We start from the raw sequence: 18240 nt of genomic DNA, 5'->3' as shown, positions 1-18240 counted from the left end.
ATTAATACATTTCAATAAATCATTTAACTGTCATCTTGGACTGGTGTCATTTATTGGTTATGATAAGGTAAAGATTCTGCAATAATGTTAATGTCACAGACGCATATTATATACCTTCTTATCCCCCCAATTCTAGCATTATTTCCCCCTCTTATGCAGGCCCACTTGTGATGCTGTTTTCAATAATGACCTTTTGCATTCGGTGAATCAATGATTGGAGTGAAGCTTGATTCTATCCCAGCGGAGTGAAGCTCTTTGAGGTGCAGAGGCAGACCGCTTCCTCTCATCTCCGCTCCAGTGAGTCTTGATTACCTACCATCCCTCCAGGATCCCTCAGACACAACACAGATGCCTCCTTATCCACCATGTCAAAAACACTGGCAGGGTGACAGCCAGTCTGGGAACCGCCACTCCACATACCCCCATTTTACTTCTGTCTTCCTTGATAGGGGTTTCTGTTTCCAAGTGTTGTAAACTGAGTCAATGACGTTTCTTATATTTCACATGAAATCGGTTTTATTTCAATCCCTTGTATTCACATTCTGGTGGATAGGACTTTCATATAGAACTGCATTCACACTAAATTATATGAACTCATTTCCTCATTCTCACTCCATGCATAATAAATTGTACTTTAAAAACAAACTTTTGTAGTCAATATATTTCATTCAGGCCTAACTATGAGCCACTGTATGTCAATGTGTTATCTTCACTCCTGAGGATGTATCTGAATACTTGACAGAAGTGTCACTTACAGATGAGGCCAAAGGTTAAAAACAGTAATAGCAAGCACTTAAGTATTCAGTCTCAGAACTCTTCAAATGTCCACACAGGATTAGGTCACTAAGGGGTTAATCTGTGTAATGAGGTCAAAGAGGACAGAGTTCAGTAAAAAAGAAAAAGCATGTCTAATCACGTCACGACAAATCGGTCAAGGTTTCAGTTGTATCCAGGTCTGCTACCAAAGCATCTACCAATTCCTCCATGGTAGGAGTCCTTTGCAACATGCCTATAAGGTAGCCCAAGACAGAAAGGGAGAGATGGGAGAAGGAGATAATGCAACAGACCTACTTGAAGTGCAAAGTATTTCACGAACAAAGACTACTCTGAAAAGCTGTCTATTATTCTTGATTGAAACACACTTTTTCCTGAACAAATGTCTACTTTTGATGGACAAGTCATGAAAAGAGTTCAACAGGTCTTAGTACAGTGGTTGTAATTGGTCAAACTTTCCACTTAGATTTGACACTGTGTGGTGCCAAATCCCCTTATGCTTTCAGTAAAATAGTGCTGGCAAGTACTGGTAATATGTGCCATTCTGAAAAAAAGTACAGTTGAATCTCCATCTCACTCCCACTTTGATACACAGATGGAGAACTACTGTATTAAATACAGGATTGACTGCGAAAGCTTTAACTGACTCCTAGGAATTTAAGAGTGGGTTTGGCAACTTGTCTTACCCTTTCATAATTATGAAATGTAATTTATGTCACTCAGTACCAACACTGAATACAGGGGGCAGGCGGAGGGGGGGCATATGGAGATAGTGATTTCCAGTATTACAGCAGTGATACAGCCATCAAGGGCATAACAACTGTCATCAAAACCCTGTAATCATGAAGCAATCAATGCCTGGGCCTCATCTTAATGCACTGGCAAAATTAATATTGTGCATCAGAATCACTGTGAAAATACAACCCCATCACAAGTAAGGCGACTTTACCCCGGCTGTGCTATGCGAGAGAGCGTCCGACAGATTCGGTTGCGTCAGCCAAGCTCTGCTGACTTTGAAAGTCAAAAGCATACAACAAAAAGAAACTTGACTCTACATGCCCTGTGTCTCACCGACAGATTGCGCAAGGAGGGAGCAAAGTGGCCGGAGGGATGAGAGTGAGAGTGTGTTACCTTGCACCATCAGCAGTGGCTCCTTACTGCCTCCATGAGCCAACATCTCCCGGCGGTAGCGCTCTCCCATTTCCCTTCAGGCACAAAGACAAGCTGTGTGAACCAGAGTTTAGGCTTGTTGATGAAAGGCTCCTGCACTCTCTGTCAGCTCCCGTACTGACATACGTACGTCCTTGGCAGAGTGGTTTGGCTGATAACTCGGGCTTAAGCTTTCACTGCCAGTGACAGGAACCTCACACGTCAAGCTCCCGCAAAAGAACAAAAAGCAAAACAAAAAGCACGGTGCTGGGGCAGACACAACACCTCAGGCAAATCAATCCTGGATATCTAAAACCGTAATCCTCTGACGTGCAATCCAAGGAGTCACAGGGATATCTAAGGTGATTTTGCATTCCTCTAATGCACAGTTCTCCTGTTCCTGTCAGAACTGATCTTTGGTGTGATATCAGACTACAAATACTGACAGTGTTATGTCTAAATCAGGGAACACATGACCAAAATCAACCTGACAACCCCCCAAAAAGATTTATTGTGTGCCCAGTAAGAGAGACAAACGCTGGAACATAAGTATTTAATCATGTCACTCTGTCTTACCGGTTGAAAGGGTCCTTGCTGAAGCACTGCCTCCACACCATGGAAGCCACAGCTCTGGACATGAGGTAGGAGTAGTACTTAGCCCCGTAGCCAATCAGGTGGCTGAATCTCAGTTGCCAGGCCTGCAGGGGAAAAAAGTTATTATCGAAAAACACGACACTGGTACATACAGCAACATGGTCTAATATGTCATTACTTTTTAACGTATGTTTTTTTTTTATGTTTGGTTTATCCAGTCTGCTCTCTCTACTTCTACTAGGAAAATATGAGCTATTTTCTAAAGTATACCTTTGTGGGAGCTATAGTATTCCATCCAGCTAATGGACGGCGGTGAAGAAGATAATTTAGTCCATCGGGACTTTTTGGTCAGTTGAGGTTTTAAATAATGTCAAGGGACCAACATGTGTGATCAGTTGATCTGTGGACATGATGTCTCACAGCAGGGCAGTGGAATGGTTTTAGATCTTAAGACAAGAAAGAGCAACAACAGTAACAAGAGAGTCTCCTTGAGGCTCCTGCCAGTAACTGTAATTCTGTCCCCCTAGCTTGGAAAAACACAAGAGGCCTTCATCAGTAGAAGTGTTACGAGTATTTGCTGTACATACAGTGTTATCAACTTACAGTATTTGGAACATATGGAAGTCCATAGAATTTCTTCTGCACCTCTTTTAAGAGGTCTGTTGTAGACCTGTTTTGGGGTTTTCCATGGTACACCTGATCCAAAGCTGCATAGAAAACCTACGAAAACCACACACGTTTCTGCCTCACCTAAGAACGTTCATCATCACATTTGCTGTAGTTGGTAGCTAGCTAGTGTGTCTACTTGACATGATAACTGTATTATGTAGTTACCTGAAGTTGAGTGTCTGCAGCTCCACAGATTCTCTTTGAATCACAGAGGCGAGACACCATGCTTTCAGGCAGTGGCTGGAAGAGATGGCACGAAACATGAAATGTTGTCATTAACGTGCAGTAAAATCTTTGTGAACACACTACTCCATGTGATGGCTTGGTGGGGTGGATGGGGGCTGAGGTGGATGCCGTTGAGACAGAGAGATAGACAGCAGAGCCCAGAACAACTAAGGACATCTTTGTAAGTGAGTCTACTAGGATAAACTAACCCCAGCACTGACCAACACACATACAGTACACACATTCAGTAAACACACAAACAGACATTACAATGTGAGCTAACAGGATTTTTGGGAGATACAAAGACAGGGAAAGGGCTTAACATATAATAACAATGTATACATCTAGCTGACACATTTATTCAAAGGGACGTAAAGGGGATTCAAACCTGCAACCTCTTGAACTGCAGGTAAATCGCTACCACCAAGCTATAGCTATCCCCGTATTCCTATACCTATAACCGTGTGTGTGTGTCCCACCTGTCCAGTCTGATAGTGGCGTGCAAACTGATTCACAACACGATAGTCTGTGGCAAAGTACTCCATGAGGATGGAGGGAACCTCTGCAAAGTCAGTGGAGCATCTAGTCCCTGGAGGAAGAAGTGAGTGAAGCAGATGATATTAATGTAGCTCATTGTTACATTAATAACCAAAAACACATACATAACCCCCCCCCCAAAAAAAAATCCAATGATTTCCCAGAAGAAAAGATGTATGAAAACGTCCAATATTTCTGGTATACCAATGACTGTGCAATTTTCCGAGGTCATATGACAAAATCCGGACCTGTGACATGCTGGTAGCGTGTGCGTCCCAGCATGGAGTGCATCGCGTGGCCCATCTCATGGAACAGGTTCTCCATCATGCCCGGGGTGAGCAGGGTGGGGGTGCTGCGAGTGGGAGGGGGCAGGCTCAGCATCAGCACCACCACAGGGAGCTGGTACTGCCCGTCCTCCATCAACCGCCCCCCTCGAATGGTGAAGTGGCAGTCCTGGGGGGGCGACACCGGGACAGGGGGAGTGGTGGAGTGAGACAGATGTCACTCCCTCAGTCCCAAGCATGTTTTTTTTTTTTTTTTTAAGGAACTTTCCTTCACCTGTAGAACCTTTAGACAGGAGCCTATCTCTTACCTGATTTGGTTTGTCAGACCTCCTGAAGAAGTCACAGTAGATGTATCCCAAGATTCCCTCTGTCTGGTGAACCACCGCCTGTAGGGTTTGGATAACGGGATGAAACCACTGTGGAGGACTGGTCTTGGGGTAGACATGAGTCTGCTGTCCGTCTAAGCATATTTTTCAGGACTGGGCAGGGAGTGGTAGTGAGTGAGTTGCTGTTCGACGGACATGTGGTCTCACCAGCTTGCGGACGTCCTCGCTCCACACCTCCCCAGTCATGGGCTGCTGTGTCTGGAAGGAGACCCCCAGCAGCTGGCTGAACAGGCCGTTAAGACCCTCCATACAGGCCCCCAATGAGAAGTAGGGACTATACTGACTGGGCTCGATATTATACCTGCAATGACATTAGGCGTTACACCAGGTCATGCTACGTCAGCAAATATTTGGTAACACGGGTTGATAGAGGGTTGTTAAAGAGTCCTAACAACATAGCGGAGACTCAAAGCAACGCAGCCCCCTCTAGAGTTCAGAGACAGGCGGTTCCAACATACTCTTCAGTTTTCTGACAAACTGCCTTTCACCTCAGACAAACAAACGAAACGAACTAAACAACAGAACAACTCATCACTGCTCGTTTACCTTTCCGCCCGCACAGCACAACTGAAGTAGGGGTGGTCCCATGGCATTAGCTCCTGGGAAAAAGCATATTTACAAACTGTAATAACCTGGTTGTCCAACATCTTCTAATACATTACTTTGAAAGCTGTTTACATGTGATGAAGACTCACCGTACTTCTGGTGTTCATTTTGACCTTCACCTGCCTCATCATACTGAAATCTTTGGCAGTTCTGTGGCAGACAAATTGAACATGTCACACGAGAGTGCAGGTTTTCAGTGAGATTGTGTCACTGCTCCTTGGTGACACAATAACATACCTGTCAGAGAGTTTGACTGTCAGCAATTCAAGGAATTTCATTACAGTCTCTGAAAACGAAACACAAAATGGAAAATACTCGTCAGCATAGAGATATCCAACATTTTATACACATCTCCACTTGGTGTTGACTTCCATCTCCATCCTTTACAAGTGACAGAACCTTCACAAACATGCCCAGAGGTCCATTTACCTGGGTTCTTAGCCATGGTTCCCTTCAAGGCCCTATGTGCAAATGACTCATAACCCACTAGCTTGGCAAGCTCATCCCTACAAGCTAGCAGCTCATCCAGGCAAAGCATCAGACTGGGGTTGGGGTACAGAAAGATCTTATATGCAGCTTCCCGGACCTATGAAAAAGAACACGCACAAAGATAGCAACTTTGGACAACATTTGCTAACTACTTACAAGTGGAGGCTGAAGATCTTAAACACCAAGTTTGCAGTGAGTTAATGGGCCATTAAGCGCAACTCGATGCGATTTCAATTATTTGCCACATGCAAACCTAGCACCAACAACAACTAAATGAATGGGAACCCAATGGAGAGACACATGCCAGTTCATCAGGAGAGTCTGCATGGAATCCTCCTATCTGGATGCAGTTGCCATCTATGGAGAAACAGTGTCTGATATGCTCTGGAAGAATCCTCTTCTCTACCCTGTTGGGCATATTACAGCCATTCAAAAACTCATTGTTTAGATCCAGGAGTTTGACGTTGAGACTGACAGCCTTCCTTCTCTGTTAAAAAAAGCCACAAAAAACAATGGGAGGTAATGTTCAGGTTCTAAGACAAAATGAGCTTCGGTGAGTTAGTTACTGTTCAGCAGAGCATTGGTATTCAGAGGAGTCCACTGCATATTCATGTGTATGATGAGATATTCCGATGGTATATTAGAATATACTGTGCACTGTTGTGACAGATTGTTACAAACCTTTGATTCATCCAGGTGAATTCCACTAATCTCAAAATCAAACATGAACAGTTCTGCAACTCGCCTGAAAAATATCAGAAGACAACATACAATTTTTGATGTTTCTTTTCATGTTTTTGCCCACTTCTACCCAAGACAGGTATTACAAAGAAGACAAGTTAGCAACGCACAGTAGGCCTACACACCTTGTATCTGGATCCAAGGACTCCAGAACCTTGTTGTTATCCAATAGGTTCTTGAGACTTCTACACAGCTCAACATTTGTGTTCAACCTATCATGAGAGGAGACATTAAACATCATGACAAACACTTGCAAAACTTGCTTGTAATCAGTCTGATTTGGCTACTGGACTGGGCAGGCTCATACTTTTCTACGACTGTACCAATGTTTAAGCATGCTTTCTCAGCAGCATCGCGAAACGAAGGATCTGGATGCCCAACTTTGACAAAATCTGCCTGCAAGGAGTAAAAACAGCAGGTTACACTACTTGTCGTAACGGAGGTTTTGGTAAAAGTGGTACTTTTTGAGAATGTCGAATGTTGCGTTTACCAAGTCTGCTACTTTGCACAAGCTGTCTGACAACTGGTCGAAGGACTCCACTGTAAGTGCACCTGTTGGACAGCGGCAGGCTCTGTCAACCAGTTTCTCCGTTTCTTTGAGCGCTTGCTGCTGGGCCACCTGGAAACCTTCAGGGGTGCTCAACTCTGGTATACCAAACAATCCCTGAGCAAAGGAAATGCATGCCTAAATTAAATTATAAAGGTCAATGATAACTTTCTCGTCCGACCTAATGAGTGATGTAGCCGGCTCGACAAATGGGGAAACCCAGGTCCACGTGTATGTGGGCTAGTGCACTGTTGCCTGGAACATGTAGCTGGTCAGCTTTGTGAAACTACGACGCTGTGTTGAGAGAGAACGTACCACGTTTTTCTGAGACACTTCGGATCTCCTCTGCTGTGCATTGAAAGCAGCTCCGACCGGGGACCACGTTGTGACATGTCGTGATAATGTCCTTGTGTTATTCCTCAGAATACTAACTAGGCTTTGACAAACAAACATTTTTCAAATATCAAATCGTGATGACCCTGGCTCTCATTGGGTTCTCATGGGTAAGATCTAACATTGTAGGCTATGCATAGCGTATGCAGTGCACATATTATGCACGCTTGCGCTTGGTGCCGTTGGTCCCTTAGATAAATAGCTATGATGAGAAAGTGTGGCCTGTTATGCGTAAATGGTTATTTACATATAAAGTCCCATTCATTTCTACACTAGAGGTTGGCTAACGCAGGTCCCCGAGTCGTGTTTACATCCAAATAAAGGTATTTTTTTATTCTAGCCAGTACTTTCGCAAGTTCAACCTGGCTAACAACATTAAAGACAATACGGCTGGGTGTCACGATAAAAATATATAACATAGTCCTAAAATAAAATGAAAACATAAACCAGTTCATTGTTCTTTAGTCACAAATACATACAACGATTTTGTACAAAAGCAACGAAACTGCGGAAATTATTTTACTTACATGACGTAGGCTGTCTCGGGAATGCCCCCAACACATGACGAAATGTACAAAAGCTTACAAATATAGACTCAGTTTACAGCTGCAACGGTGTCATCGTAAATTAATGGACATTTAAAGACATTAAATGAAAATTAGTGGTAGCAAGAACCCCCAAACCTGAACTAAACTGTGCTAATAACTTTCTTAAGATGGCTGAAGCAGTTGGGGGTGCTGTCCATGGTGCTGATGTTAGTGGATATCCGAGAGTGGTCTATAGGTGATCTAACCACATGCAAGTTTTTAGGGGAATTGTGTGATTTTACATGAACTAAAATAGACTATGGAAATGGTAAACAGTTAACTATCCCCTTTGGTAGGGTGTACCATTAATTGTAGCCTGAGACAGTCAAGTTTTGTATTTTAAAATTTGTAGATACAATTTCTTTAATCAACAACTCAGGTAACACTATAATTCCAACTTCCAGAAGAGGGTATATTCTGAGTTATGGGTTATCACTCAGAAACCTTTGTAGATACGTATAACACAATTTATGTATGACACACAATGAGCAAACAATTACAATATTTTATTGTTTTGTTCATACCAATCATTACACAGAGAAACATCTATAAACAAAGGAAAAACTGTACACTTGTACTTTATACCTAAAAACCCACATGAATATTGCTACTGCTGGTATGTGTATCTGACAGGTCAGGTGGATGTACAGTTTGTCTCATGGAATCTGAGGAACTCACGGTATGTTTCACACTGTTATGTACGTCATTATCTTGGCTAAAAACACATATATAATTTTTTTTTAACCATCCTCAATGTACCATTACACACTGCATTTAAAAAGTTTGAAACCCCTTTTCACAGCAGCTATACAAATTTATTGCGATGCTATCACAGAACGGAGACAAAACTAATACACGCAATGCACAGGCCTGATATAGGGAGAACTCCAGTACTAGGGAATAGGTTTATTTTGCAGAATGGTTAAGAAAAAACTGCATGAGTACAAGATTTAACATATGGAACACAGCTTACAAACATTCTAAAACACTTTTTGTCCTCATTATAAACAATAAAACAATGTGTTTCCCCTTGAGTAATTCCTCCCCGCCCTCTTCAATACAGGTTACAAATACCGTCCCTCATATAGCCTATGGAATGTTAGTCTCTCAGGCAAGCTCTCTCAGTTGTTTCAGACTCCTGTAAACGATGGGCTTGCATTGTTCTTAATGCATCAACCTGTCCCTTCCCTCCCCAACATCGAAAATAAAACCATTGACATTTACAATGACCGTAATTGTTTTGGAGATGCAAAAAATGTGGGATGCTATGAAATCCCTCGTCTCCAAATGTACTTTTTGTTTCATAAAAAAATGTGTTTCTACAATCAAACTACTAAAAAACCTGCTTTTAGAAAATAGTTGATAAAAATATTCCCCTGAATTGTACAAGAAAAAGAGGTACAGGGAGCACTGATAAAAGATGTGGTTTGAGAGATGCTATTCTGCTGCCTCCTCCTCCTCCTCTTCTTTCTGTTCAGCTTCTTCCGTGGCTGGTGCCTAAAATGACAAACATCAATGACATTTCTGAAACAGTTTGTGCCTTACCGTGACTATCTTGTGCAAGATCTGTGATTTGTATTGTAAAATTAACATTTGAAAATAACTTAAACACATTTTGTTTGTGTTTTTTTTTTTTTTTTTTTTTTTTTACAATAACAAACAAAAAACGACAATCCCAGAAGCCCCTTACCTCTTCTTCGGCTTTGGCTTCTCCATTCTCAGCGGGAACGTCCTCCTTCTTCTCCTCAGGCTTAGCTTTCTCTACCTCCTTTGCTTTTTTGGGCTTAGCAGGTGCCTTCTGCATGTGCACATGTTTGAAAAGTTGAAACACGATCTTGGCCTTTGATTTTCAACCATCTCTTAAGAGTAACTATCTTAATACAAAGACTTATTTTACCTTTGGCTTTGGCTCTGCTTTTGTGGTTGTGGGTTTCTGTAATAAGAAAAAAACAAAACATGTTTTGTTGACTTCCAGCATATGATTGAGTATGAGGAGAAAGAAGAGGAAGTGCATTCTAAAGAAATCTTAGATGTTGGGAATATACTTACATTTACCAATCTCTCCGATCTCCTCTTGGGCTGCAAAATATTAAAAAAATACATTTGGAAAGTTAGATAGTTATCAAGTGGGCTGATGCTGACCTCTAGTGGAGGAGTTGTTGTTGTATTGTAAGTTAAAGCTTCCTTGGTAACAACAAAGTAAAGTCTTCACAGATGCAATGCAAATAATGACATTTAATAACGGTTTTGATTATTTACCTCCACTGCCTCAGCGTCATTGTTAGCCTGTGATAATAAAAAAAAATAGGATTAATATAATTGTAAGACTACAGCGTCTTAACAGTGAGTTTACTGAAGGGGGAGGGGCCGTTTAAATGCCAATGGTCGCGTATAATGAATAGGCTACGTAACCCGAAAAATACCAAGAAAATTATTTTTAGAATTCATAAGTTGTTCCACAGATATCACTCAATTACAATAAAAACTGATATGCTATTCCTAAATACAATTTACCCATTCGCCAATGATTAGAATACAACAAGCTCTCCCTGCTCGCTTTGAAGAGGAGGGGAACACCGACTCCGCCTCCTACCGACGCATTTGCTCGCTTGTAATAAATGGGACTTGCCAGACTAGCTCCACACCGACCAGTGTGATATCTGTTCCCGCCATTCATTCGAATTTCGCACTCCGACACCCTCAGCGATTCTCCGAATGGTTACAGAATCGACTAGAATCCCCAGCAACAAGAGCGGCGCTGTGATGTCGTAGAATCGCCATTGCATAACCCCGAACTGGCACGAGCAAACAAAAACACGAAGAGGCACTCTAACGAAAGCACAGGATAATATTATTATTTAAATAAATGCAAATTTGTGCACTTGTGCATTGACATGCATTTATTAAAATGTGTCTGAAAATGGCAATGGTTAGCCTATTGACAAATAAGTCGTCGGGTGTTCATCTTTCTCAAATGGGTGGCCATGACACCAACACTTCATGCCCTTTGAGAAGAGCCTTAGAATCAGTCTTGGTTCTCCGCCTACTATGCATTGGACATCAGTACTGTCCAGAAATTAGATTGCATCTGGAACGGCTATTCCACATGTAGGTTTGTGCAGAAGGGCATTCTAAAAACTAAACTCATGAACACATTCATGCGACGTTTTTTTCACTAAATGATTGCTGCCTCCAACTTTCTCTGCAGAAATGCCATCTCACGACGCGGCTACCTACGCCTCTTTGTCTGGTTACAAGCTAAAGTCTTATTTGTAAACAACCACGACACTGCCAGTGGAAAATAAACGTTTATAAAAATCCACTTGCCGTAAAACATTTTTTATACATTTTACATGTCATACTTATCTAAGTATAAAATCACTGCATGAACAAGAACCCGCCACTTCCCGGATCAAAACAGAGGATACGTTTTAAACCGATACGTGCACAGAGCAGTGCAACAATGTTGCCATTGCGCGCAAACCAAAATAGACCACATTATTGCTACATTTGAACAACTACAGCATACGTGTCGCTTAAATACAGTATTTCATGAAATATTTATTAAAATCTATAGATGCATTAATTTAACGATCTTATTTTACTCACTTTGCTCCTTTTAGGCATGGTTGGCTTGCGTTTGTATAAAAAAAAATAGAGAAATGCAAAAGAGAGAAGCAAGAAAATACCGTTCAATGTTCAGTAAAAGATTCAAACAGTACGTTCTATTACGGCGTAGCAAGACGTTAATGTTCCATTGGAACAAAAACTAGCTCAAACCGGATTGGATTCTCCCCCTCCCTCCCTATTCATTTCATTATAGCCCCAACCTGATGGACAAGGCACTCTCCGCCCCTGGGTAGCCATTGATTGGTCTGAGGAGTCGTCAACACGTTTTCAAATCTTAGCGAGATACCTGTGTGGGTATTCTTACATGCCAATCAGATCTATATTTATTTGTCCTTTCTGTGCAACCTTTGGGTGTATGGGGAACCGGACCGACTCAATTATAATTTTGGGGAGATATTGTAACCAACTGCATCAAACCGTGTCCAATTGTTTGATGTAAACGACCTGTTTATTTTTATATTTGAGAACTAAAATAACATCACACATCCAGCACAAAGTGCGACACAAACATGCTATGGACACGGATTTGTCATAAAAAAAATTATGGACGTGGCATTAAAGACATAAACGAAAATTGCTAAAATGCCGGTTAAGAAAGGGGATGTGCTGCTCTAGTAGTAACGGCTGGTGTAAATAATCGGGGGAAAATGGCGACCGGGTATGTCTGGTTACTGGTTTTAGGATCTGTGATCTTGTGCAACCTCGTCAAAATAATGTTGCCGTCCATTTCCTCCCATGTGAGTAGTCTATATTTACACCGAGACGGTTAATGTAGCTGGTTGACCATTTAAATCCGTGACTGCTCAGTTGCAATGTCGGCCAGTCTGTATAAGGACATTATGTTCATTTTTCTGCGTGTGTGGGATTTACTTCAACGTCTCTCGGTTTAAACATATGTCAACTATTTATAGCAATGTCGTCGTTGTACTATGTTGAGTGCGTATCACACCCCTAACTAGTGGACATTATATAGTCCAATTGTTGTAAATTTCACATACATTTTTAGCCCCAAAACCTAATTTAGCCCACGGTTGAACGTTGCTGTCTTAAAAGGCAAGATAATCGTGCATTTGTGCAGTAAATACATTCAACATGAAGTCTGAAAGCCAGCCTATAAACACCATGGTTAGGATACCTAATGGACTAAGATTAGTGTATAGTGGAGGTTAACTGTCCATAGAAACAAAAGTAGCATATGCTGCCCTTGTGTCAATTACTATAGCATATATTAATCCCTCTTAATCTGCAAAGGATCCATTCTAATCCCTCTAGTCTCCTATAAATCAATCCTTAACCTTCATGTGATGCATGTCACACCTCTGTGCAGTTCACTGTTACTTTCAACAAATATTTACTATTAAATATGTTTTTTCCTGTTCCTTTCTTATGTCAGTTATCCAGAGTGTTTCAGAGGAATGCAGAGCAGGAGGTGGAGATGAGGGGCAAGATTCAGGACATGAAGAAGGAACTTTCATCGATCAGTATGATGGACGACTTTGCTAGGTACGCGCGACTCGAGCGGAAGATCAACAAGATCACCGACCAGTTGACAACGTTTGGTAAGACACACAGGTCTTTGTGCCTAACCTTGTTATTTCACAAAACAGGTGTAGCTCAGTGGTTGAGCATTTGACTGCAGATCAAGAGTGTAATCCCCTCGCCCCCCACCTACTTTACTTTGGATGCAAGTGTCTGCTAAATGAATAGATTGTTCTTTTCCTTCTGTGATGTTGTATACCCCACATCTCATGTGTTTCATGGAATATCCTCTCCAGCAGAGCCTTTAATGGCCTGAATGGTCATAAACAAGTGGACCAGCTTAGCCTTTATATTGCCTTATGCCACAGGGTGAAAGTGAGGCCATCCCGACAGATTTGTATTCTGCTTGGGTAGTTGTGTCAAATTGCATAACTGTGTAAATATGTATCATCGTGTCACCCGAGTCTTCCTTTTATATTCCTTGATGGTTTAAGTTACTGAAATATATTCGTTTTTTGTGATTATTACTCTTCTCTCGTCAGGGTTTGTAGGCGGGAAAAGTCTTGCGCTAACATACACTTTGCACCATCTGTCTTGTGGGTCACTAGGCGGCAAATGTATGTGAAGGAAGGAGGGAAGAATAGAGGAAAAAAGTGGGATTTGTGGGCGGGCCTTAGATAGCAGTGGCGCGTTGACATGGGGGGGCTACCGTTACAGCTGCAGCTTCTAGTCCACCCCTCCTTCGCTCTCTCACTCTTGTTTCTCTCTCTGTCTCTCTCTCTCTCTCTTTCTCGTTGTTTAATTTTCCCGCCCAGGCTCTTAGGCATTGACAGGACCATAAGGAGTAGGGAGTGGGTTCTCCATTTCAGGAAACACTCTATTCTTTACAAACTACCGACCCTGACACAGTTTAGTAACTTATCCAAGTCCACACTCAGCTCACGGTTACACAAGGCACTACGAAAAGCAGAACTCTAAAGGGCCAAGTTGCATGTTTTTTCAACACTTAGCATTAATGTTGAAATGTTAGACGACACTGTGTGAAATTTGTGTTTTTAAAGTCATTGCATTATAAGAGGTGCGCTGTGACTAAGTGAAAGGCGTATTTGTGGATTGGATGAAAGACCTCCCATAATCTTCCTTTGTAGAGCACCAGGAGGATGAAGGCAAAGGTGACCTCTGACATGACACATTTCCTGTGGCTTGACCAAAGCTTCTTTGAGGAGGGGCAACTTTTCCCATCTCTCTCTATCCCCACCCTCTTAGCCAGCTGTCATTCAGTCTCACCTGTTGGTCCTCCAGCGCTACTGTGATAAACAGCCTTACTGTGTGTGCGTGTGACAGCTTAACACAAACATTACGCTGAAGTTGTCTTCTCCCTTTTGTTTACAGTGAAGTCCAGAACAGCACAGCAAGCAAAAACAAAAGGGGTTGTTAACATTGTGTACTATCTACTACAGGTATGCGATGTCACACTGAAATATACAGAATGTGTGGGAAGTAATTTGAATATTCACTCGACACGCTACTTCCTCAATGAGGATCGTGAGAAGGGAGTGGGGGAGAGGGGCAGGAGTGTGACTGTCTCTCGCTCTCTCTACAATCCCTTTCTTTTTCTATTTCCAAGGCCGTGTTGATGATCTCCTTGATCTGGCACTACTGTGCTGACCCAGTGACTGTGCTCCCCAGTAAGTGGATTTCTCCTCTGGAGCGAATGGTGGCCTTCCCATCTGGAGTGGCAGGTAAGCCAGATTATTGCCTGCCTTGAGAGGGGCTGTATGAACCACCAGTGGTTCAGGGTCACCATTCAAGGACACACACAGTGACATAAGTGTTTATGCTGACCATTTCTACGCTACACACTATTAGGCTGTAGCTATTTATGTGAAGGATTATCATTGGTAGAAATGCAATGTTGTTCGCAAGAAAACGACAGTGCCTAGCCCGAGCTGAAAGGTATTTGAACCTTTAAATGAGGGTTTACGACATTATTCCGTACACTACCAGATCCAGGGATTTTATTTCTTCCTTTTTAAAATTTAATTTTCTTTGATCTGGGTAAAAGACATGTTTTGGGTTAAATTGGTCTTAATTGATGTTCTCCTTATTATAAATTATAGTATGGTCTTTGAACATTTAGCTGTGTCTCAAATGTGCTAGTGTCATTGTAATGGGGCTGCTGTGGGAACCTCTTCTCATGTGTTTCAGGTGGGGTTGGAGTCACCTGCTGGCTCGTTGTATGTAACAAGGTGGTCGCCATTGTGCTCCAAGCTGTGGGGCGATGAGCTGAGGACTCGCAGTTCCTGTGGATGAGCAGTTCCTGTGGATGAGCAGTTCCTGTGGATGAGCAGTTCCTGTGGATGAGCACTTCCTGTGGATGAGCACTTCCTGTGGATGAGCACTTCCTGTGGAGAAACTGGAGATGAGGGGCCACTTTGCCGTCTATTGTGACCAAATGATGCACTAAACTAAAATTTGCAATTGTTCTCATGTATGTCATTTGATATGAAAGTGTGTAAATAAAGTATTTTCATACATAGATGTGTATTTTGGATTTGAATTCCAATATCTTAAGTTTCACTAAGTAATTTTTTGTGTCTCTGGAGTAAATGGAAGAAACTAGCAAGATTGTGTCACCATGTGCCACCAACTATTTAAGTATTTCTGCTATGACTAAACTGAGTTTTTTTTAAAGAAAGTTTGTAGTTTTATTTGTTATGTTATGGTTTGAATGTTTATTTACAGTGCCCATATCCTTACATATTTTTTTTAAAACCATGTCATTCCATGCATTCATTTCAACATACCTATGAAAAGCAAAACCTTTATTTCAATACAGATAAGAGCATGGTCACAGTTTTGAAAAGGCAGTACAGCTCAAAGAGAATCAGACCTTTGCAGTTCAGTTAGCTTGGGACAATAACCTCAGTAGAGACCAGAAAGCCCCTGTCCTGGCCAGCAGCAGTCTGAATGACCCTCAGCTAAGCCCGGGGCATAACTAGCTTCTAACTATTGATCAGCTTGATAACTATTACAATTAAATGAATGCACACACACACAAAACACACCAGCGCATTCCCCGATAGTCTCTCCTTTTGTTACTGAGATCTTTGTCTGGCAGTAGGACCAGTCCTGTTGCTTCGTTAGCCTGTGAATGAAGGGTGATAGAGCATAGCTGATCCTTAATGACAAACTCTCAATAGAGGCAACAGAACAGCAAAGCAAAGACACAAAGTCAACCCTTATGAGACAATGGGAGAGCTAGGCTTTAAGGCTTCTAACGTGTGCTCTCTAGGACACAGGAGGTCTAATGGCGGAAAGGACTCATTACTCCTGTGCTCACGCCATATGGAGGGGACTCCCAATGCCGCCCCTCCCCCACTATCTACTTCCTGTTTTTCATGGTTGTCTGCTCCCCTTTCCCCGTACAATACCAGCTGTGTCTGGAGACATTCCAGCTCTATACGTTGGCTGTCTGATAGGGCCAGACTGGCTGTAGGTTGGGCCTCGCTTCCATGATGGCCGCCGTTGTGCTTTTTGAATTTTTTTTCTTCTTCTGGTCTAGTGACATCATATCGAACATCATACTGTAGCCTTTTGTGCCTGTGTTGTGTGACAAAGCCCATTCAGATGTGGTCAGCAGACCTTTTATTTAAATGAGCACACATTCAAATTTCACAGACTTGACATCCTATTTCTTTGTCTTTTATGTAAACTGAGATAGGAATGACATTCACTCTCTTAGCTGAGGGGGTTATTGGGGTCATGCATGTAGTGTTAAAAAATATACACTTATATATCTCATAACCATAGACTGTATTTGAATATGTGCCATTAGATCATAGACTGTATGTCTATGCATTGGATGCACGCGTTTTCTTCAGGGCTGTTGTAATACTCTTTCATGCCAATGTGTAGTGCTAGAGATCATCCATGAGAAAGATGAGGTATGTCATTCAGTTGGGTTGGTCCTTCTTAATTTCAAAAGAGGGAAAGAGACCGCCCTGATAGAAAGGCTCTGATCTGTAAGGTATAAAAATGATCTCAAGGAGAACCTTTCCTTTTAATTTGGAAGAGAATAACCCCAACTACTTAACACGCTTGGCAGTCTCAAGCAAGACCAGACTCAAAGGATTTCAAATACAATTTGAACCAGTTTTGGATGACTTGTGCTTATACCACAACCACATAGCGTCCTCTTTTGGTAAAAATGGGTAACTACACCTTACATGTCACCAAATATGATTTTCATCCACTGAGATTCTCTGTGAAAAAAAAAAAAGTATTGAAACTCTGATGTCAATTCAAATACAGATAATCCGACATCTATTTCGTTTTAGATTTCAAACTTCCTCTGAATCAGAATTCCTACATCCCGTAAGAGGAATCGTCCGTTCAACTCCCGACAACTCACCGACCACAGCACATTCAGACAAGGTCTGGTTGACCTTGTCGCTGAACTTGATGCAGGCCTCCCGTCAGCACTCATCAGATGTGCGTCACAGCTCCGTGCCATGCCCCGCGGCAGGAGTGTGAACTGTGATGGACGCCAGCGAGGAAGATGACACCTGCTCTCAGACCACACCTGTCCACTGTGATATCACCCTGCCACTGCCAAGGTCCTTCCACTGGTTGGTTGAAGCCCAAAGCTGGACCTTTTGTTTATCGTGTTGGGACTGCTGGGTCTTTAACCTTGCGAGCGTGTGTGCTGTTGGAAAGGAAATGTGTAGCCTGTGACGTGACTTGTTGGTAAAGATTAAATCACCTTCTGGCCATCAGCATGCAAAGCCTTCTTACTCTTAAATCACCACTGCAGTGACACATTGGGTGTGAGTATTTAATTGCCTTTCATGGGAGTGTCTGCAAACACATGTAATCAGTAGCAATCACCTCACTCAGTGTGTCATGGGGTCACAGCCCCCAAATCTTTTGGGTAGACAGCCCACCTTAGCTGACTTCCTGATAACCATCTGGTTACGTTTCAACACACACAAACGCGCACACATGCTGAAATACCCACTTGAACACATACTCAAACAAGCCCTCCATCAAGGGTTTTACAACTCACAAATGTTCTTTGGACTCATAAGAAAACTGGGATAGGCGTGAACTCCATAGGGAGAAATACATCAGGAAGTCAGAAAGCAGTT

General features: G+C 42.2%; 3 protein-coding genes across 4 annotated transcripts; 1 reads left to right on the top strand and 2 right to left on the bottom strand.

Moving 5' to 3' along the window:
* Window positions 1-57: 57 nt before the first annotated feature.
* Window positions 58-7728, bottom strand: mipepb (mitochondrial intermediate peptidase b). Of its 2 annotated transcripts, XM_084698681.1 has the most exons (19): window positions 7317-7728; window positions 6945-7118; window positions 6762-6850; window positions 6580-6666; window positions 6395-6458; window positions 6018-6200; window positions 5654-5810; window positions 5462-5510; window positions 5314-5374; window positions 5165-5217; window positions 4766-4919; window positions 4541-4618; window positions 4197-4401; window positions 3891-4000; window positions 3352-3426; window positions 3121-3237; window positions 2500-2621; window positions 1906-1979; window positions 59-1009 (listed from the first exon to the last, which is right to left on the bottom strand). In XM_084698681.1, the coding sequence occupies exons 1-19, from the start codon at window positions 7452-7454 to the stop codon at window positions 918-920; spliced, it is 2082 nt and encodes a 693-aa protein (XP_084554807.1). In that variant the 5' UTR covers window positions 7455-7728; the 3' UTR covers window positions 59-917. The 2 variants fall into 2 exon arrangements, with proteins under 2 accessions (XP_084554808.1, XP_084554807.1); XM_084698682.1 differs by lacking the exon at window positions 7317-7728 and having other exon boundaries at window positions 58-1009; window positions 6778-6850; window positions 6945-7084.
* A 738-nt stretch (window positions 7729-8466) lies between these two features.
* hmgn1b (high mobility group nucleosome binding domain 1b) lies at window positions 8467-11765 on the bottom strand. Its single transcript, XM_084697481.1, has 6 exons — window positions 11591-11765; window positions 10241-10267; window positions 10031-10060; window positions 9879-9914; window positions 9672-9779; window positions 8467-9478 (listed from the first exon to the last, which is right to left on the bottom strand). Exons 1-6 carry the CDS (start codon window positions 11606-11608, stop codon window positions 9419-9421), a joined length of 279 nt encoding a protein of 92 aa, XP_084553607.1. The 5' UTR covers window positions 11609-11765; the 3' UTR covers window positions 8467-9418.
* Window positions 11766-11982: 217 nt separating this feature from the next.
* On the top strand, window positions 11983-15629 carry LOC146288224 (guided entry of tail-anchored proteins factor 1-like). Its single transcript, XM_084698214.1, has 5 exons — window positions 11983-12348; window positions 13005-13170; window positions 14483-14550; window positions 14718-14832; window positions 15299-15629. The coding sequence occupies exons 1-5, from the start codon at window positions 12259-12261 to the stop codon at window positions 15373-15375; spliced, it is 516 nt and encodes a 171-aa protein (XP_084554340.1). The 5' UTR covers window positions 11983-12258; the 3' UTR covers window positions 15376-15629.
* Window positions 15630-18240: the final 2611 nt, after the last annotated feature.

This window comes from Hypomesus nipponensis, chromosome 5 (genome assembly GCF_054491055.1).
Source record: "Hypomesus nipponensis isolate SF chromosome 5, ASM5449105v1, whole genome shotgun sequence".
NCBI classification, from domain to species: domain Eukaryota; kingdom Metazoa; phylum Chordata; class Actinopteri; order Osmeriformes; family Osmeridae; genus Hypomesus; species Hypomesus nipponensis.
The sequence above is the reverse complement of the archived record's forward strand: the minus strand, read 5'-3'. Positions and strand labels throughout refer to the sequence as shown.

Excerpts from the sequence above, each read along its gene's own strand:
- mipepb (XM_084698681.1), bottom strand. The coding sequence starts at position 7,454 with ATGTTTGTTTGTCAAAGCCTAGTTAGTATTCTGAGGAATAACACAAGG. Across the intron at positions 7,119-7,316 it reads AAGTGTCTCAGAAAAACGTG|GGATTGTTTGGTATACCAGA; the intron begins GTACGTTCTCTC and ends TCCTTTGCTCAG. Across the intron at positions 6,459-6,579 it reads TCCTTGGATCCAGATACAAG|GCGAGTTGCAGAACTGTTCA; the intron begins GTGTGTAGGCCT and ends GATATTTTTCAG.
- LOC146288224 (XM_084698214.1), top strand. The coding sequence starts at position 12,259 with ATGGCGACCGGGTATGTCTGGTTACTGGTTTTAGGATCTGTGATCTTG. Across the intron at positions 13,171-14,482 it reads CGACCAGTTGACAACGTTTG|TGAAGTCCAGAACAGCACAG; the intron begins GTAAGACACACA and ends TTTTGTTTACAG. Across the intron at positions 14,833-15,298 it reads CTTCCCATCTGGAGTGGCAG|GTGGGGTTGGAGTCACCTGC; the intron begins GTAAGCCAGATT and ends CATGTGTTTCAG.
- hmgn1b (XM_084697481.1), bottom strand. Across the intron at positions 9,915-10,030 it reads GATCGGAGAGATTGGTAAAT|AAACCCACAACCACAAAAGC; the intron begins GTAAGTATATTC and ends TTCTTATTACAG. Across the intron at positions 9,780-9,878 it reads AAGCAGAGCCAAAGCCAAAG|AAGGCACCTGCTAAGCCCAA; the intron begins GTAAAATAAGTC and ends GTGCACATGCAG.